At 38.2% G+C, this 13,297-nt stretch overlaps 7 protein-coding genes across 9 annotated transcripts; 2 read left to right on the top strand and 5 right to left on the bottom strand.

Moving 5' to 3' along the window:
• Window positions 1–325: 325 nt before the first annotated feature.
• SmD2 (small ribonucleoprotein particle protein SmD2) lies at window positions 326–1,055 on the bottom strand. The gene is made up of 2 exons (XM_065309013.1): window positions 882–1,055; window positions 326–802 (listed from the first exon to the last, which is right to left on the bottom strand). Coding segments are annotated over exons 1-2 (354 nt in total). The 5' UTR covers window positions 884–1,055; the 3' UTR covers window positions 326–450.
• A 1,138-nt stretch (window positions 1,056–2,193) lies between these two features.
• Window positions 2,194–4,620, top strand: LOC135796890 (protein ABHD8-like). Its single transcript, XM_065308997.1, has 5 exons — window positions 2,194–3,206; window positions 3,279–3,529; window positions 3,612–3,785; window positions 4,053–4,263; window positions 4,326–4,620. Exons 1-5 carry the CDS (start codon window positions 2,463–2,465, stop codon window positions 4,440–4,442), a joined length of 1,497 nt encoding a protein of 498 aa, XP_065165069.1. The 5' UTR covers window positions 2,194–2,462; the 3' UTR covers window positions 4,443–4,620.
• On the bottom strand, window positions 4,526–5,781 carry LOC135796898 (coiled-coil domain-containing protein 124). Its single transcript, XM_065309009.1, is given in 4 exon segments — window positions 4,526–4,816; window positions 4,874–5,147; window positions 5,150–5,159; window positions 5,623–5,781. Coding segments are annotated over 4 exon segments (618 nt in total). The 3' UTR covers window positions 4,526–4,641.
• Window position 5,782: 1 nt separating this feature from the next.
• LOC135796901 (UPF0235 protein C15orf40 homolog) lies at window positions 5,783–6,852 on the top strand. Its single transcript, XM_065309012.1, has 4 exons — window positions 5,783–6,024; window positions 6,388–6,484; window positions 6,554–6,681; window positions 6,738–6,852. Exons 1-4 carry the CDS (start codon window positions 5,866–5,868, stop codon window positions 6,828–6,830), a joined length of 477 nt encoding a protein of 158 aa, XP_065165084.1. The 5' UTR covers window positions 5,783–5,865; the 3' UTR covers window positions 6,831–6,852.
• Window positions 6,839–8,020, bottom strand: LOC135796895 (phospholipase A1-like). Its single transcript, XM_065309005.1, has 2 exons — window positions 7,887–8,020; window positions 6,839–7,830 (listed from the first exon to the last, which is right to left on the bottom strand). The coding sequence occupies exons 1-2, from the start codon at window positions 7,936–7,938 to the stop codon at window positions 6,869–6,871; spliced, it is 1,014 nt and encodes a 337-aa protein (XP_065165077.1). The 5' UTR covers window positions 7,939–8,020; the 3' UTR covers window positions 6,839–6,868.
• LOC135796896 (lipase member H-like) lies at window positions 7,982–9,523 on the bottom strand. Of its 2 annotated transcripts, none has more exons than XM_065309007.1 (3): window positions 9,134–9,523; window positions 8,216–9,062; window positions 7,982–8,141 (listed from the first exon to the last, which is right to left on the bottom strand). In XM_065309007.1, the coding sequence occupies exons 1-3, from the start codon at window positions 9,183–9,185 to the stop codon at window positions 8,078–8,080; spliced, it is 963 nt and encodes a 320-aa protein (XP_065165079.1). In that variant the 5' UTR covers window positions 9,186–9,523; the 3' UTR covers window positions 7,982–8,077. The 2 variants fall into 2 exon arrangements, with proteins under 2 accessions (XP_065165079.1, XP_065165078.1); XM_065309006.1 differs by having other exon boundaries at window positions 8,216–9,077; window positions 9,134–9,437.
• A 48-nt stretch (window positions 9,524–9,571) lies between these two features.
• UbcE2H (ubiquitin conjugating enzyme E2H) lies at window positions 9,572–12,860 on the bottom strand. 2 transcript variants are annotated; one of them, XM_065309011.1, is made up of 5 exons: window positions 12,411–12,860; window positions 11,187–11,263; window positions 10,933–11,100; window positions 10,674–10,802; window positions 9,572–10,619 (listed from the first exon to the last, which is right to left on the bottom strand). In XM_065309011.1, exons 1-5 carry the CDS (start codon window positions 12,461–12,463, stop codon window positions 10,498–10,500), a joined length of 549 nt encoding a protein of 182 aa, XP_065165083.1. In that variant the 5' UTR covers window positions 12,464–12,860; the 3' UTR covers window positions 9,572–10,497. The 2 variants fall into 2 exon arrangements, with proteins under 2 accessions (XP_065165083.1, XP_065165082.1); XM_065309010.1 differs by lacking the exon at window positions 11,187–11,263 and adding an exon at window positions 11,473–11,549 and having other exon boundaries at window positions 12,411–12,857.
• Window positions 12,861–13,297: the final 437 nt, after the last annotated feature.

Here is a 13,297-nt window from a genome sequence, read left to right as displayed (position 1 = left end):
ATACAATACGCATCTTGAAAATTACGCTGCGTGATAACATTGAGGAGTAAGTTTAGTGCAATTTGCACACTTGAGTCGTTGCCGAACATTTTATGTGAACTGCACAAAAGTTGTGTCAAAAGTTACAACAAATTATATTTACTGCAATCAAATAAATAGCTAATGAAGTTAGTTAGCAAATTGTTTGCAGTGACCATAGCAACAAACTAAAAACATATTTATTTGTTGATATAACAAAGGTAGGTTGAAACACTAATTCTAGCATAAAATACTTGCTTCAAATTGATATCATTTCAAATATAATTACCAAAATGACACAAATGTGTTTGTTCTGCAATATAAAACCAAATTTTATTCATTGAAATTAACTGGCTTATACAGCTATACCATAAAAATGAAATAAAATACAATCCTTAAATGTTAGTTACATATAATCATAGTGCCACCAGCTTATTTCTGTGCAGCAAGTGGATTTCTCACAATCAAAATAACTGAATCACCTCTCAAAAACATCTTTGAAATAAACCTATCTTTGTTAACTGGCTTAGACTTCTTTTTGCCCTTGCCTGCCCTGGGATACTCTGTCCAAATCTCCTTCACATTTTCCAACACCATGTTGCAATGCCTATCGAAAGCTTTCACTCGACCCAACAATTTCTTATTGTTTCTACAGTTGATGAGCACTTGTGTATTATTGCGCACCGACATGGTCAGCACAGAGAGTGGACCAGTATTAAATTCCTCTTCTTCACGTTGCTGCAGCTCTTCTGCAGTCATTTCTGATTTAGGTTTTGCAACAGCCCTGGAATTATGTTATTAAACAGTAGTTTTAAACCCCAAGAGGAGAAGAAATTACGCTATTTTCTAAATAAAACACTTACATATTGGATAGTTGTTTAAGTAAATGTAATAACCAGCAGTGTGGACGACTCGAATTTATAAAGATTTGTAGATAAAAGTGTAAGAAACGTTGATACAAAAATGCGCCGGTTTGTTTGGTTAAATGCGCTTCCAAACGTTCACGAGCGTGTTGTTTGATGGTGTGTGTATTGAGCGGGCACGAGAAAAGCAATGAAACGATACATGCAGCGCCATCTATTGGTTATCAAATCACTCTCTTGTCTTATATACTGGCAGCTATATAATACCAATATAGTATAGATCAGGGCTGGCCAATCCCAGGCCCGCGGGCCACGAGGTGGCCCGCCAGGACATTTGAATTTGCCCGCCGCACAAACCAAAGTTGGAACTTTTGTATATGTATAATATTTTATGTATGAATGGCCATAGTCTGTGGCCCGGTGCTGCCGCATTCTAAAAAAATTGGCCCTCCAGGAAAATCCATTGGCCAGCCTTGATATAGATTGTATAGAATAATGCAATATAATATAAATTTAAATTTTTGCGACATTCGATGTATGTCATGTTTTTTTCGTGCGTGCAGCCGGCATTCATCGATATATAAGATCACGTCAAAAATCTTGCTTGAACAAATTTTTTGTTAATAGCAATTTTCTTCAGTGAACAAAAAACGCGATTTTAGCGCTTAAACTGTAATTAATGTTAACGGATATTAAATTGTGAAACAATTGATGCTTCATTATTATTAAATTACTTAATATCATAATATTATTATTATCGTGTCCAGCGAAGAGAATCGCATAAAACTGTAAACTGACGAAACTTGGCGTTAAACAAAACAGTAACATATTGTACGCATTAATACCAAGAATGTGGAATATTTGCCTGTACATGCACAACGCTCTTTGTCTATTCGCTTGCATTCAGTCACGCGTTCAGCGTTACAGTTATTCGATGTATGTTTGCCATTTCCCATTTGCAATGATAATAGTTAAACACACGTTACATCGTATACCAGCGTAAAAAAAGCTACAAGTTGATTTTAGCGCCAAAATAAACAATGAAATGAATTTTGCTTATCAACAAACAAGTCCGACATTAAGAAACGATTACAATTTAGGTATCTACATAATAAAATGAAAACTTTAAAGTCAATTGGAGTCAAGTAATGATGATTATTGATGATAAAAGTTGAAATATTTATAAAACATTACGATTTTTTCGATTTAGACGTTCAAAGTCGCTTGGAACAAAGTGTATACAGTGTAAAATGGTAGGAAGGTAAGTAGTGCGCACGCAGCACAGGTAAAATTCAGGTAAAACCGTTCGTACCTACGCCGGCGTGACTAAAAAACAAAAAATACGGTGGCCCCGCTTCCAACTTAAGTCAACTTAAGTTCAGTCTCCAATGAGACGCGCGCGCGTGCGTGTGTACCGTGTGTGACCTCAAGAGTTGGCGAGATGAATCAAGCCAATTGTGTCGCGCTTACGTGATGCAGTCGCGCTGCAAATTAAAGTTAATTCATTAGATATAACGCGCGACAGCGACAATATGGGTGTGACTTAAAACCATTTCTCCAGACTTGAAAATAAAGAAGAAAATGCCCGAAGAAACACTCGCTGAAGAAGTGGACGCCGGCAGTAGTATAGCGTCGGTAATTCTGCATCCATTTGTTAAGTGCATATCTTTGCTCAATTTCGGCTATGCGATACACCCAACGGAACCGATTCATCTTGCAAACAGTGAGTTCATCACCGTTCAAGATGGTTACAAGATTAGAATATTACACCTGCAACCTGACGATGGCTGCGGGGACTTAGAAGAAATTAAACGTGGATTCGAACGCAGTAGTTCTGTAAGAAAATCCATTGAGAAGCGGCTGAGCATGCGAAATAGTATGACAGAAGAATACTGGTTCACCAGGTGGAATAAACCCTTACAAGCTGGTAATAGATGCAGTTGCTCATTCCGACGCTCTCAGAGGTATTCGAAGTTAACTGAAGAAGCACCGAAAGCAATCGGAAACAACGTATTAGAATCTCCGCCAACGAAAATAAAAAATTTGGAGACTTTCGTTGAGAGACTGCTGCAGGAAACTCTGTTAGAAGCATACCAAGAGTTGTACATTACCAACTCGAAAACTGCTGTTGAAGCAAAGACTGATGCGCCAAAAGAAACCCAAGAATATAATTATGATAACTTAGGATATGTACAATCTCCCGACGAAATCGACGCGGCTCCTGTGGTGATAAAAAGAAGAAAAGACAAACCGGTGACAAAGCAGATAAAGAAGACAACGCCCGCTGTGAATACGCTATGCCGTCACAACAAGCCAAAAATTAATGTAAATATATCCAATTTTCATAATAAAAAAACATCGTATTTTAAATTCATTCAAATGATTTGTGAATTTTAGAAACCATTTGTATTCTTACTACATGGAATTGGAAGTACAGCAGACGTTTGGTGGAATATTATCGCGAGTTTGTTAACAAAAGGATATGAAATTGCCGCCCCTGAAATGTTAGGGCATGGCTATAGCGCAGCACCTGATAAACGAAAAGCTTATAAATTTAATAAACTATTGGAACACGCGCTTGCTGCGTTTGATCATTATGCATCGCGCGACGAAAACCGAAAGTTTATTGTCATAGGACATTCCTTTGGGTGAGATAAGCAAAATTATATAATTAAACATTAATTACGTTAAACTAGTGATAAGAATAAATTCATGTTTGGTTTGTTACAGATGTAGTTTAGCAACAGCAATAGCCCGCTACAGATCAACGCAAGTCGTTCAACTCGTGTTAATCAGCGGCGGCGGTCCGACGGCACTGTCTCCACCGGAGATCGGCAACGAGATCTCAGTCTTCAGTAATCTACAGGTGCTAATTAGCCCGCTGCTCTTTTGCGGCATGAAAAGGTAATATAATCGCAACAACTTTCACACGCAGTGCATTTTACACGCAATATGTGCACATCTCATCAATAAATTAAAATAAAAACAAGTAAGCGATAAATATCTAGGCCGCGAAACGGAAAGTGCGAAAGTAATTGCTAATTTGTAATGCAGGCGGTAATTATTTCAACATTTCCGCAATTACTGCAAGTCATCAATATGACTATCAATAACACAATTTGTACTCGAATGAATGAATCATTTAAATTAAATTTTTTGTTTAATTTGTAGGAGTTTATTTTATGCTACGCGCGGAAAACACTTCCAAAGGTGTGACACGGATGAGTCAATACCAAAATACGTTCTTGAATACATCGACCGCGAACAGCATTGGCCCGAAGGCGACGCTGCATTTCACCGACGGATTCTTATCCCGACTCTACTCGTACACGGCTTGAAAGATACCAATGTCACCTTGGTGCAAGAGTGTGAAATGGAACGGGTAAATAATAACGCATTTCTATGCATAGAATATGAATATTACTTACATTTGATGATTTGTAGACGATTCCTCGAGCGTTTCTTGAATTAATCCCAACCGCAGGACACATGTCTTTGCTGGAAACTCCGGAACAACTGAGCCACATGATTTTATGCTTCGTAGAATGGTGGGCACGATAAATCAAACTTGTTTACAATCACTAAAACGCAGTACAAAACAAACACCGTCCAATATTTATGATTTAAATAAAGAATTCTACTGATTTAACTTTTTGGTAAAGTTGATGGAAATGTCATTCAATTATGTATTAAATCGTATTCACATAATGACTGATTAAATTATTATTAAATATTTTAATGTGCGTGTTATTGTTGCACTTTATTGAGGGATTTTCAGGGATTTCTGCCATTCTTTAAATATCATTTGTTTTAATTGGGAAAGGCGTAAAGAGGGATGTTCGAGCTTCAATTCGGCGAGGCGACGTTCTTCGTAGGCAGTGTACGCTGCTTTCATTCTTTTCTCTGGGTGTTTATCACTGCCATCATCTTTCACACTGAAAAAATATGTTAATAATTCATTCTTAAATTGAAATAAATAAATTGAGTATTACCCTAAGATTGCAATGGCTTCCGTAACACTCCTAGCTTCTTCTCCTTCAACAACCATTCTGTTGATGTTTTCTTCCACAGGTTTATCCAGATGTGTCTCAACGACTTTCTTTTCCACTGGTTTATTATTTGTATTTTGGGCACTTCTTGATTCAATCTGTGCCCTGGTCACTTTAGCTGGAGGAGGTGGTTTGGTTGTCTTTTTAATTGAGTTCATCTCCTGTTCAAGAAGCGCTTTCGCTTCCGCTTTCTTCTGGAGTTGTTCCAGGCGTTTTTTTCTTGGTCATCCTAAACAATTATTCACTTTTGTTGGTTTGCAATAATTTAAAACGATTTAAACACCAAGCAACACAGTAAATATTTAAAACTACACGCACAACGACCGTACCGATATTATAAAACTTATAATTTAACGTGTTGTATACGATATTATTTTGAACACGTTTTATCTTGAACTATTCACGCCGAGGTTTGTTTGTTTACTAGTTTATCTCTTAATTTTTTTGTGCGTGCATCGCGTGATTTCGCATCTTTACCTGCAAGAACGTGCGCACTCACTGACACACACACAAACCATGCTCACACAGACGCTCGCTTAGAATTTAACGCAAATAAGTGCATCCTAGCGCCATCACGGGACAAATTCTGAAGTTATTACACTACTTCTTTTCTATTCAGAATTTAAACAATAGTATCAACCAAATTTTCTATTCCTACGTTACTTTTATAAATAAACTATAAATCGTCCTACCTTTTTCTGCTGCTTTTTCATCAAATTCTTATCATCATCTCTCCATTTGGCATCTTCTTCCGCCTGTGATTTCTTGCTCTTTTCCGCTTCTTTTGTAGCTTCCTTCCTACTGCGAGCGGCAACTGCCTTACTGTTTTCTCCGGCAAATTTTTTCGGCATCTCGAGCTGGTAATGCAATATAAATAAAATAAAAATCAATTTTAACCTATGAAATTCATCACAAATGCTATCTGATGTACTAGCATGCAAAAATCATTCTCTTTAAGTTTAAATAAATTTAAAATAAATCTAAATCACACCCAGGGCAGTTCCAGAAGTTTTCTTAACAATATTGTTACAATGTCCAAACAGAAAAGCAAATCAAAGAATAAAACAGCTGAGAATGTTACAAAGATTGCAGAGGTATGTTATTATGGCTCATATCTTTTAATTTGCTAAATAGATTATAGTATTAGTTAGCTACCACAAAATATAATAAATTATAGACCAACTTACATTTTTCTAAGTCCAATTTATTGAGAATTTATGATGATCTTTGAATAACTAAAAACCAACCTCTAAATGTGCGTCTTTTCCTTGTCATCTACAAGGCGCGACTACTCTACAAACATAAACATAAGATTATTGCTTGTTTATAGACATTCAGAAACTACTTTTACAATTGATTCAGTAATATTTTCATCACATTTAATTTAAAATATATATTTATTAAATGTCATCATACTTGTCAGGTCCACTTAATTAATATTTAAAATATTTTACTAGTTATCACCAAAAGATACCGCGATAACACTGGATAAATCAAAAAATATCTTAATCAATATCCTGGCTAAGCCAGGTGCAAAGCAGAATGCAATCACAGGTAATTTATTCCAGATAAATTAATTTTTTCGCGTGTGTAATTAAAATTTATTTCTTGATCTAAATTTAGATATCTCTGAGGAAGGCGTTGGAATTCAAATAAATGCTCCGCCAACCGAAGGTGAAGCAAACACAGAACTTGTGAAATATATTTCAAGCCTTGTCGGAGTTCGGAAGGGTGATGTCTCCCTGGAGCGGGTAAGCAGACAGGAATTACAAAACTTTTAAAATTTATACGTGCACATGGTTTGCAGGGATTTAAATCACGCCAGAAAACTGTAAAAGTCCTTGCGGATACTATTACAATAGAACAAGTCAAAGCAAAAATTTATAACGAAATTAAATAATAAATATATTTTCTTGAGAGTATTTGATTTTATTGTGTTTAGTTTTGTGCGTATGGAGATTCCGCATTGGTTTCATAATAGAAATCACCTGTGGCGTCAAAATCTATGTTTATTCCGCCGTAAATTGATACCTGGTTGTTATCACATCCGCCATTCTTAAATTCCTCATACGAATCACATTTAAGACTTCTAAATGCACGAGAGTTGATAGATTCCGCAAATAATTCAACGGAGCGAGTATGCGCGCAATATCCGAAAGGATCTACACCACAACCCGGTTGCCTTTGTCCACCTCCATTCGCCCAGTAGTCAGCATGTCCCAAGGAACTCAAATAGCCCAAGAAACCTGCGTTCGTATGCAAAATATGCACAACTTTGGCATCGCTGATGTCTAAACGCTTGCTGGGTTCATCCAAATAAAATAAGGGATGCGCAGGGTCCAAACCCATAATAATTCCGGGTTTGTTTTTCATTGCGGCGCCAGTTGCCCCGATTACATGCGCACCCAGACTATTACCTACCAACATGATAAGAGAAGAATCCATATTGTTGGTTTCCAATAACTTATCTATGAATCCACCAAGGACGCGTCCAATATCCGGGACAACTTGGCGTGCGACAGTATAAAACTCATGAGCGGGACGGTTCCAATCCACAACGAAAACATTTACCTCGTCTTTGACTAAAAGTGCAGTGTAAATCGTGCGGCAGGAATAAGAAGTGTTGAAACCGGTCCAGCCATGAGTGACAAAGACTGTTTTACGCGTGGGATCAAAATCAGGATGGTTAACTTGACCGTCAAAGTCATGCGCGCTAAATTTGTGTCCGATTGTTGGTTCTGCAGCGCTGTGGAAGTAAACAGTAATGTCTTCAGGAACTAATTCGAAGTCTACGTCTCTATGCTGAAGATCCACAAGGCGCGGGAAGCCATTGTCATCGGGGACGAGAACAAAACGTTGATTATCGTAGCGATGATCATCTTCCGGAAAGTATCTTCTTTCTATACAGGAAATAAGCAATCAATTTATGTAAAAATGAAAGTTTTGTAATAATTACCTGATGCAACGCAAGCGCAAACACATGCTACTAAAACAATCAAAACTCTCATATTTAAATCTAATTTATGAGCACACAATTTATTTCAATCGCGATTTAAAGTGATCAGAATCATCCGATGCTCTTTATTTTATATCCTTAATTACAAAAAATAGGAATCGTACGATCATTTAATCAAGTAATCACTTTTATCAACATTTTCCTGTCGCGTATGGCGATTTGGCATTGGTGTCGAAATAAAATGAACCTTGCGCACTAAAAAACGGAATTTAAAAATATGGCGGATATCCGTATTAAGTGTTTATACTTAAAACTAAATCGCCACTTACGTCTTGTCCAGTGATATCGTCCCGAAATATGATACGCTGTTATCATCGCATTTGCCATTTTTATACTCCTCATAACTCGAACAATTCCTACCACAAAATCCACCTGTTTTCAAGGATTCTCGAAAAATAGCTGTCGCTCGAGCATGCGCACAGGAACCAAACAAATCAGATCCGCACCCTGGTTGACTCATACCTCCGCCATTAGGGTAAAAATCAGCATGACCTATAGACTTCATCATACCCTGGAAACCACCATTCGTATGCAAAATCTGCACATACTGCGCATCAGTAGAATCCAGGCGATTTTCAGGCGCTTCATTCTGGAATAATGGAGCTGCCGGGTCCAGTCCTATTATATAATTAGCTTTTCCTTTTAGGTGTGCTCCAATACCGCCAACAACGTGCGAACCTAAACTGTGCCCAATCAATTTGATATTATCATAAGGGATATTGTTAATAACCATGTATTTGTCCACTGCCTCGCCCATAATAGCGGTCAATTTCGGCACGCACGTCACCACTATGGTGTAAAACATCGCTGCGTGTTTACTCCAATCCACAAGGAAAACATTAGCGTCTTCCAGATCAAGAATTAAATTCTTAAAACTTATCATACCACTGTATGAGTCGCCACTCCCGTGGGAAATAAAATAACTTGGTAGTGTAGGATCCAAGATGGTGGACACATTGCCATCAAACTCTTCTAGATTAATAACGGTCGGATTGTCTCTAATCTGTTGATTGTAGTAGTAAAATTTGACATCGGAGAGAGAAACGTCCACGTCCAGTAAACTACTAATCCTGTTCCAGAATCCACCGCTTCCACGCTTAGCACGAGGATTAGGCGCTGAACAAAAAATCGCTAAGAAAAAAATATGCTCCTTACTGTGATGAAAATAATTTTGGACAAATACTTACAGATGGCCAGCAAGAAAAAGAGCACGCAATGTTTGGTGTTTAAGGCACTCATCGTTCAACTGATGATTTCAGATTAAAGTAGTCTGAACTCTGAGGATCAACCGGTTTCGCTTCGCTTTTGTTTCGTGAGGCAATATTTACCGATCAGTTTCTCAATAACTGTTAATATGTATTTTTGCGTGCCGGCGCAATACTATAACTGATTTAATGTTTATGTTATAGACACCCACCGTTGTCGCGTGACTTTACTAATTTCTTATCATTTATTCATGCAATTGCATCTATTTCTATACTCTAATCAAGTACTTAAATATTGTTACTTAAGTTTTAATCCTCTTAAAATAAAATATGTGATAAAGCATAAGATAAGTAAGTGATATCACGCAATTGCAGATCAAATTAATTAACTAAAAATGTTTTCAAGCATACAGATCTTACTTGTTTTTAGATTCCATGTATATTTATTATTTAAAATTAATTTTCTTCTTGAAATATGTATCTGAATATTAGAAATACTCTTATAATTAATAAAATTTTAATTACAAAGGTTTGCTCGCTGTGATTCGCTTGTTATCCGACGCTCCACGTATTGAAAATAGCTAATAGATTTCATTGTTTTTTTTTTAATGTTTTTCATCTTTAAATTGTTTAGTCATCTTGCCCAGAGAAAATTTCATTGCTTCCATCCAACCCGTGATGACGATCAATCAGCGATCGTCTTCTTTTAAGTAAACACGCTAACAACAATCCAGCGAACGAACGACGAAGCGAACTTAATTACATTTCATCTCGAACCAGTTGGTTCATCTACAGAATAACTTGCTACTCGTGTTGCTCGCCGCATCATGATCGATTGGTAGGTTGTGTTTTACAATATAACGCTTCGTTAATTCATACATCATATAACATTACAACTAAGTATTTTATCATTTAAAGAATTAATTAAGAAAGAACTCTTTTATCAACAGAAAAACGAACGCTTACTCTCCTTACGAACTACCGACGATATATTCTTGAACGTGAAGTCGCTGAAAGTGCAAGAGCGTGCGCACGCGCGACTCATGAACACCGAACGAATGATTAGAATGGTTAAGACCGACTCAATTTCGCATCCCTCAACGAAAATTCACTCAACTTCATGATTGCGTTTGACTATAATGCTAATGATACAATGGCGGTGAATGGTGGACTGCGGTTTTGGTTTTGTTCATGGTTTATATGAGTGAGCGCGTAAACGATTCGGTGGCGGTAGTGGTGATGTGTCGGATAAAGGGGGTTGGCGATGGGGGGTGGTTGTTTGAAGGACCGCGCGCGCGGTGCGCGGTGTCGTGTTACGACGCGATCGCGATGGCGCACCACCGACGTTATAACTCCATGTCCTCGGCCTCGTTCTCGGAGAAGTCCGACATGCTCGATTCGCTATCGGAGCTCACATTGGTCTCCTGCCCGCGGAGAGCTTCCTCTGTCGCAAATCGACGTACATATTCTATAAGAACACAAATTGTACAGCTTATCACCGAGTTAAAAGCAAACAAATTACCTGAAACTTTCTTCTTGTATTCTTCCGGTTTATGAAGATACATTGACGCCGCATCACCGTTGAGTGGATCAATCGGATTCGGATAGGTGAGCAGCTGTGGCAGAAACGATTCGAAAATATTCGACAGATCTGCAACCAAATAACATGAAAAACCTCATGTTCCTGACCTTGTGTCTAAACAAACATACAAAACACGTATCGACCATTATTTTCAAACAATTATTTAAGAGATATTATTGTAGTATAAATTACCACTTACCATATAAGGCGGTCCACGCCTGATTAATCACATCCAGGCACACGGTGCCGGATACTTCGTCGATGTTGGGATGATAAACGCGGTTCATGAACCCTATGCTAGGCGATTTGAAAGGATAATGCTCCGGCAGGTGGACACGCACCTTCCAGACACCTCCTTCATATGGTGCTTTAATAAAAAACGAACAATACACATAATTAGTACAACATATAAAAGAAATCTGCTATTTTTTTAAATAGTTTCAACCAACTTACTTCCACGTGGACCGTAAAACTTAACACAAAAATCATTCAGTCCACCGAGGATTGTTACTTCGTGTTTACTTTCAATTCTACGAGGCATTCATTAAGGATCTTTACCGTTTTACACACACAGTATTTATGTAATCAACAATTCAAGCAATTAAATCCTCTACGCTTGAAAGTAAAATGTATTCAGGTGTGTGTGTAAGCATGCAAACATAGAATAATGAACTATCAAACTAAGTATGAAGCAAAACATAATTTCTTTTCAACCAGAATTGAGTGATGATAGACTTACTTCCTTTGGGACCATAGAACTTAACGCAAAACTCATGGAGACCACCGAGTAATGTGACTTCATGCTTGCTCTCAATGCTAAAAGTGATGTAATTAAGGAAAAAAATAAACAAAGACAAAGAAAATCAAACAAAACATCTGCCGCACACAAGAAGCAATCAAACAATCCGGAATAATGGCGATGACAACAGCACACACATGATTATGATAATGAAAAGTATGATTTTAGTAACAAGTGATTAATAATTAAAGTTTAAAGCAAGAAAATATCAAATTACTGACACATTACGCTGCAATAACATTCCTTGCTTTGAATTTCATCTTTATCTCTCTGTAATTTAATATGAAACAAATTTAAATTATAATTAACTCATATTACATTTAATTCAGATAACTCCAAAATGCAACAAGATAATTTCTGCAAATAAATAAAATCAATTCCTGCAGGAATTATTATTGCAGCGTTTCGATAATCGAAAAATTAATTAATAACTCTGTATATGGCACACAGTGATTGTCTGGCTTCTACGCTATTGTTTGTTTTTGTCAAGCCTGCTGATTGCATGTAGGTAAAACTGTTAAGACTATAATGCACTGTGTGAATTTAGGGCAGCGTTCTCGGTTGTCACGCTTCGCTGCCACAGCGAGAGACGCTCACGATGCTGCGATAGAAAGTGCGGTAGAGGCCAGCAGGCATCAGCTGATAGCCGAGCGCAGGAACTGGGATGTGGAACAACGCAACAAACGCATTCAACACGCACCAGCAGGCCTGCAGCGCGCTCTCTTTGTGTTTATGCGTGTGTATGTATATGTGGTGTGCGTGTTGTTTACAATCCTTCATTGCGTGTAAACTAAATGTAAATCGTATTTCAGTCTGGCAGAAATATGTCAGATGTGCAGTTTAGTAGTGACTTTTTGACACAAAGAGAAAAAGGATACAGTTTTATGACGTCCGTGTCCATGCGTCGCTTGCCAGCGCTGGGCGACGACATCGCGACTCCTCGGCGGGGCTTATCTCGCGATGCGCACGCGAACAACGATTGACTGCAACGACGACGACGGCGACGACGTCGACGGAGCTCGGTGTCGCTGTCACGCCACCGTCATCCAAGCGACGCAGCAGCGCGACCGTGTGCGTGAATGCGAATGCACCTACGGGCAAACGTTTAATCGCGAGCACGCTCGATTATCGCGACGCAATCACACGAATCACAACAATCGACTGGGAAAACAACAAACTTTGCTTCGTAGAGTGCAACTGTGAACGCACAATGGCCGTGCGTGAATTTTAGACTGTGATCGCGTTCAGCTGTTTGGCACTGTGCGAGGGCGAATGCAATCGAACAACTGACTCAAGAAAACACTTGCATTCGAGTGCGTTCGACTCGAGCCCGACTGGCAGACTGCGCGCAGCGCGCTGCTTCAACTCCTGCGGGCCAATCAGCTGGCGCTGGATTTCTACTGCGCCAGCGCAGTTACGACGTAAATGCAACTCGATTTCAAAACAAAAAGGAAATTTTCGATCGTCCGTCGTTCAATATGTAAGTATCACAAATGTTTGAACAACATAATAGCAAATAAAGTCGTGACTGTGCTGTTGTCAATAATCACAATCATCTGTAGACGATTGATTTGAATTGTTTACGAAACAAATGCGCATAAATCAAACAAACAAAGGCGGACATGTTGTAAATTCGCAAAACACGAAATACGAGCACTAAAAATGCGTACAACATTAAAATTCCAAAAGCAAGCGGTTAAATACTAACTATTTATACATTTTGTAGTGGTTATTGCCCCGAATGAGAAAAGTATGCAGCATATGC

The sequence above is a fragment of the Atheta coriaria genome, unplaced genomic scaffold (assembly GCF_025399875.1).
Source record: "Atheta coriaria isolate IRGN ID8LTWV9N9 unplaced genomic scaffold, Caltech_Dcor_3.1 hic_scaffold_8_pilon, whole genome shotgun sequence".
Lineage (NCBI taxonomy): Eukaryota > Metazoa > Arthropoda > Insecta > Coleoptera > Staphylinidae > Dalotia > Dalotia coriaria.
Note: the sequence above shows the minus strand (reverse complement) of the source record. Positions and strands in the feature narration are given on the sequence as shown.

Bases quoted from the DNA above. Each gene is read 5' to 3' on its own strand.
- LOC135796896 (XM_065309006.1), bottom strand. From the start codon at position 9,185: ATGAGTGCCTTAAACACCAAACATTGCGTGCTCTTTTTCTTGCTGGCC. The intron at 9,078-9,133 runs GTAAGTATTTGT...TTTTTTTCTTAG, and splicing joins CTTTTTCTTGCTGGCCATCT to CGATTTTTTGTTCAGCGCCT. The intron at 8,142-8,215 runs GTAAGTGGCGAT...TCCGTTTTTTAG, and splicing joins ACGATATCACTGGACAAGAC to TGCGCAAGGTTCATTTTATT.
- LOC135796901 (XM_065309012.1), top strand. From the start codon at position 5,866: ATGCAAAAATCATTCTCTTTAAGTTTAAATAAATTTAAAATAAATCTA. The intron at 6,485-6,553 runs GTAATTTATTCC...ATCTAAATTTAG, and splicing joins AAAGCAGAATGCAATCACAG to ATATCTCTGAGGAAGGCGTT. The intron at 6,682-6,737 runs GTAAGCAGACAG...CATGGTTTGCAG, and splicing joins GTGATGTCTCCCTGGAGCGG to GGATTTAAATCACGCCAGAA.
- LOC135796895 (XM_065309005.1), bottom strand. From the start codon at position 7,938: ATGAGAGTTTTGATTGTTTTAGTAGCATGTGTTTGCGCTTGCGTTGCA. The intron at 7,831-7,886 runs GTAATTATTACA...TTTCCTGTATAG, and splicing joins TTGCGCTTGCGTTGCATCAG to AAAGAAGATACTTTCCGGAA.
- UbcE2H (XM_065309011.1), bottom strand. From the start codon at position 12,463: ATGTCGTCGCCCAGCGCTGGCAAGCGACGCATGGACACGGACGTCATA. The intron at 11,101-11,186 runs GTAAGTTGGTTG...TTTTTATTAAAG, and splicing joins GTTTTACGGTCCACGTGGAA to CACCATATGAAGGAGGTGTC. The intron at 10,620-10,673 runs GTAATTTGTTTG...GTGTTCTTATAG, and splicing joins ATACAAGAAGAAAGTTTCAG to AATATGTACGTCGATTTGCG.
- LOC135796890 (XM_065308997.1), top strand. From the start codon at position 2,463: ATGCCCGAAGAAACACTCGCTGAAGAAGTGGACGCCGGCAGTAGTATA. The intron at 3,207-3,278 runs GTAAATATATCC...TGTGAATTTTAG, and splicing joins ACAACAAGCCAAAAATTAAT to AAACCATTTGTATTCTTACT. The intron at 4,264-4,325 runs GTAAATAATAAC...GATGATTTGTAG, and splicing joins AAGAGTGTGAAATGGAACGG to ACGATTCCTCGAGCGTTTCT.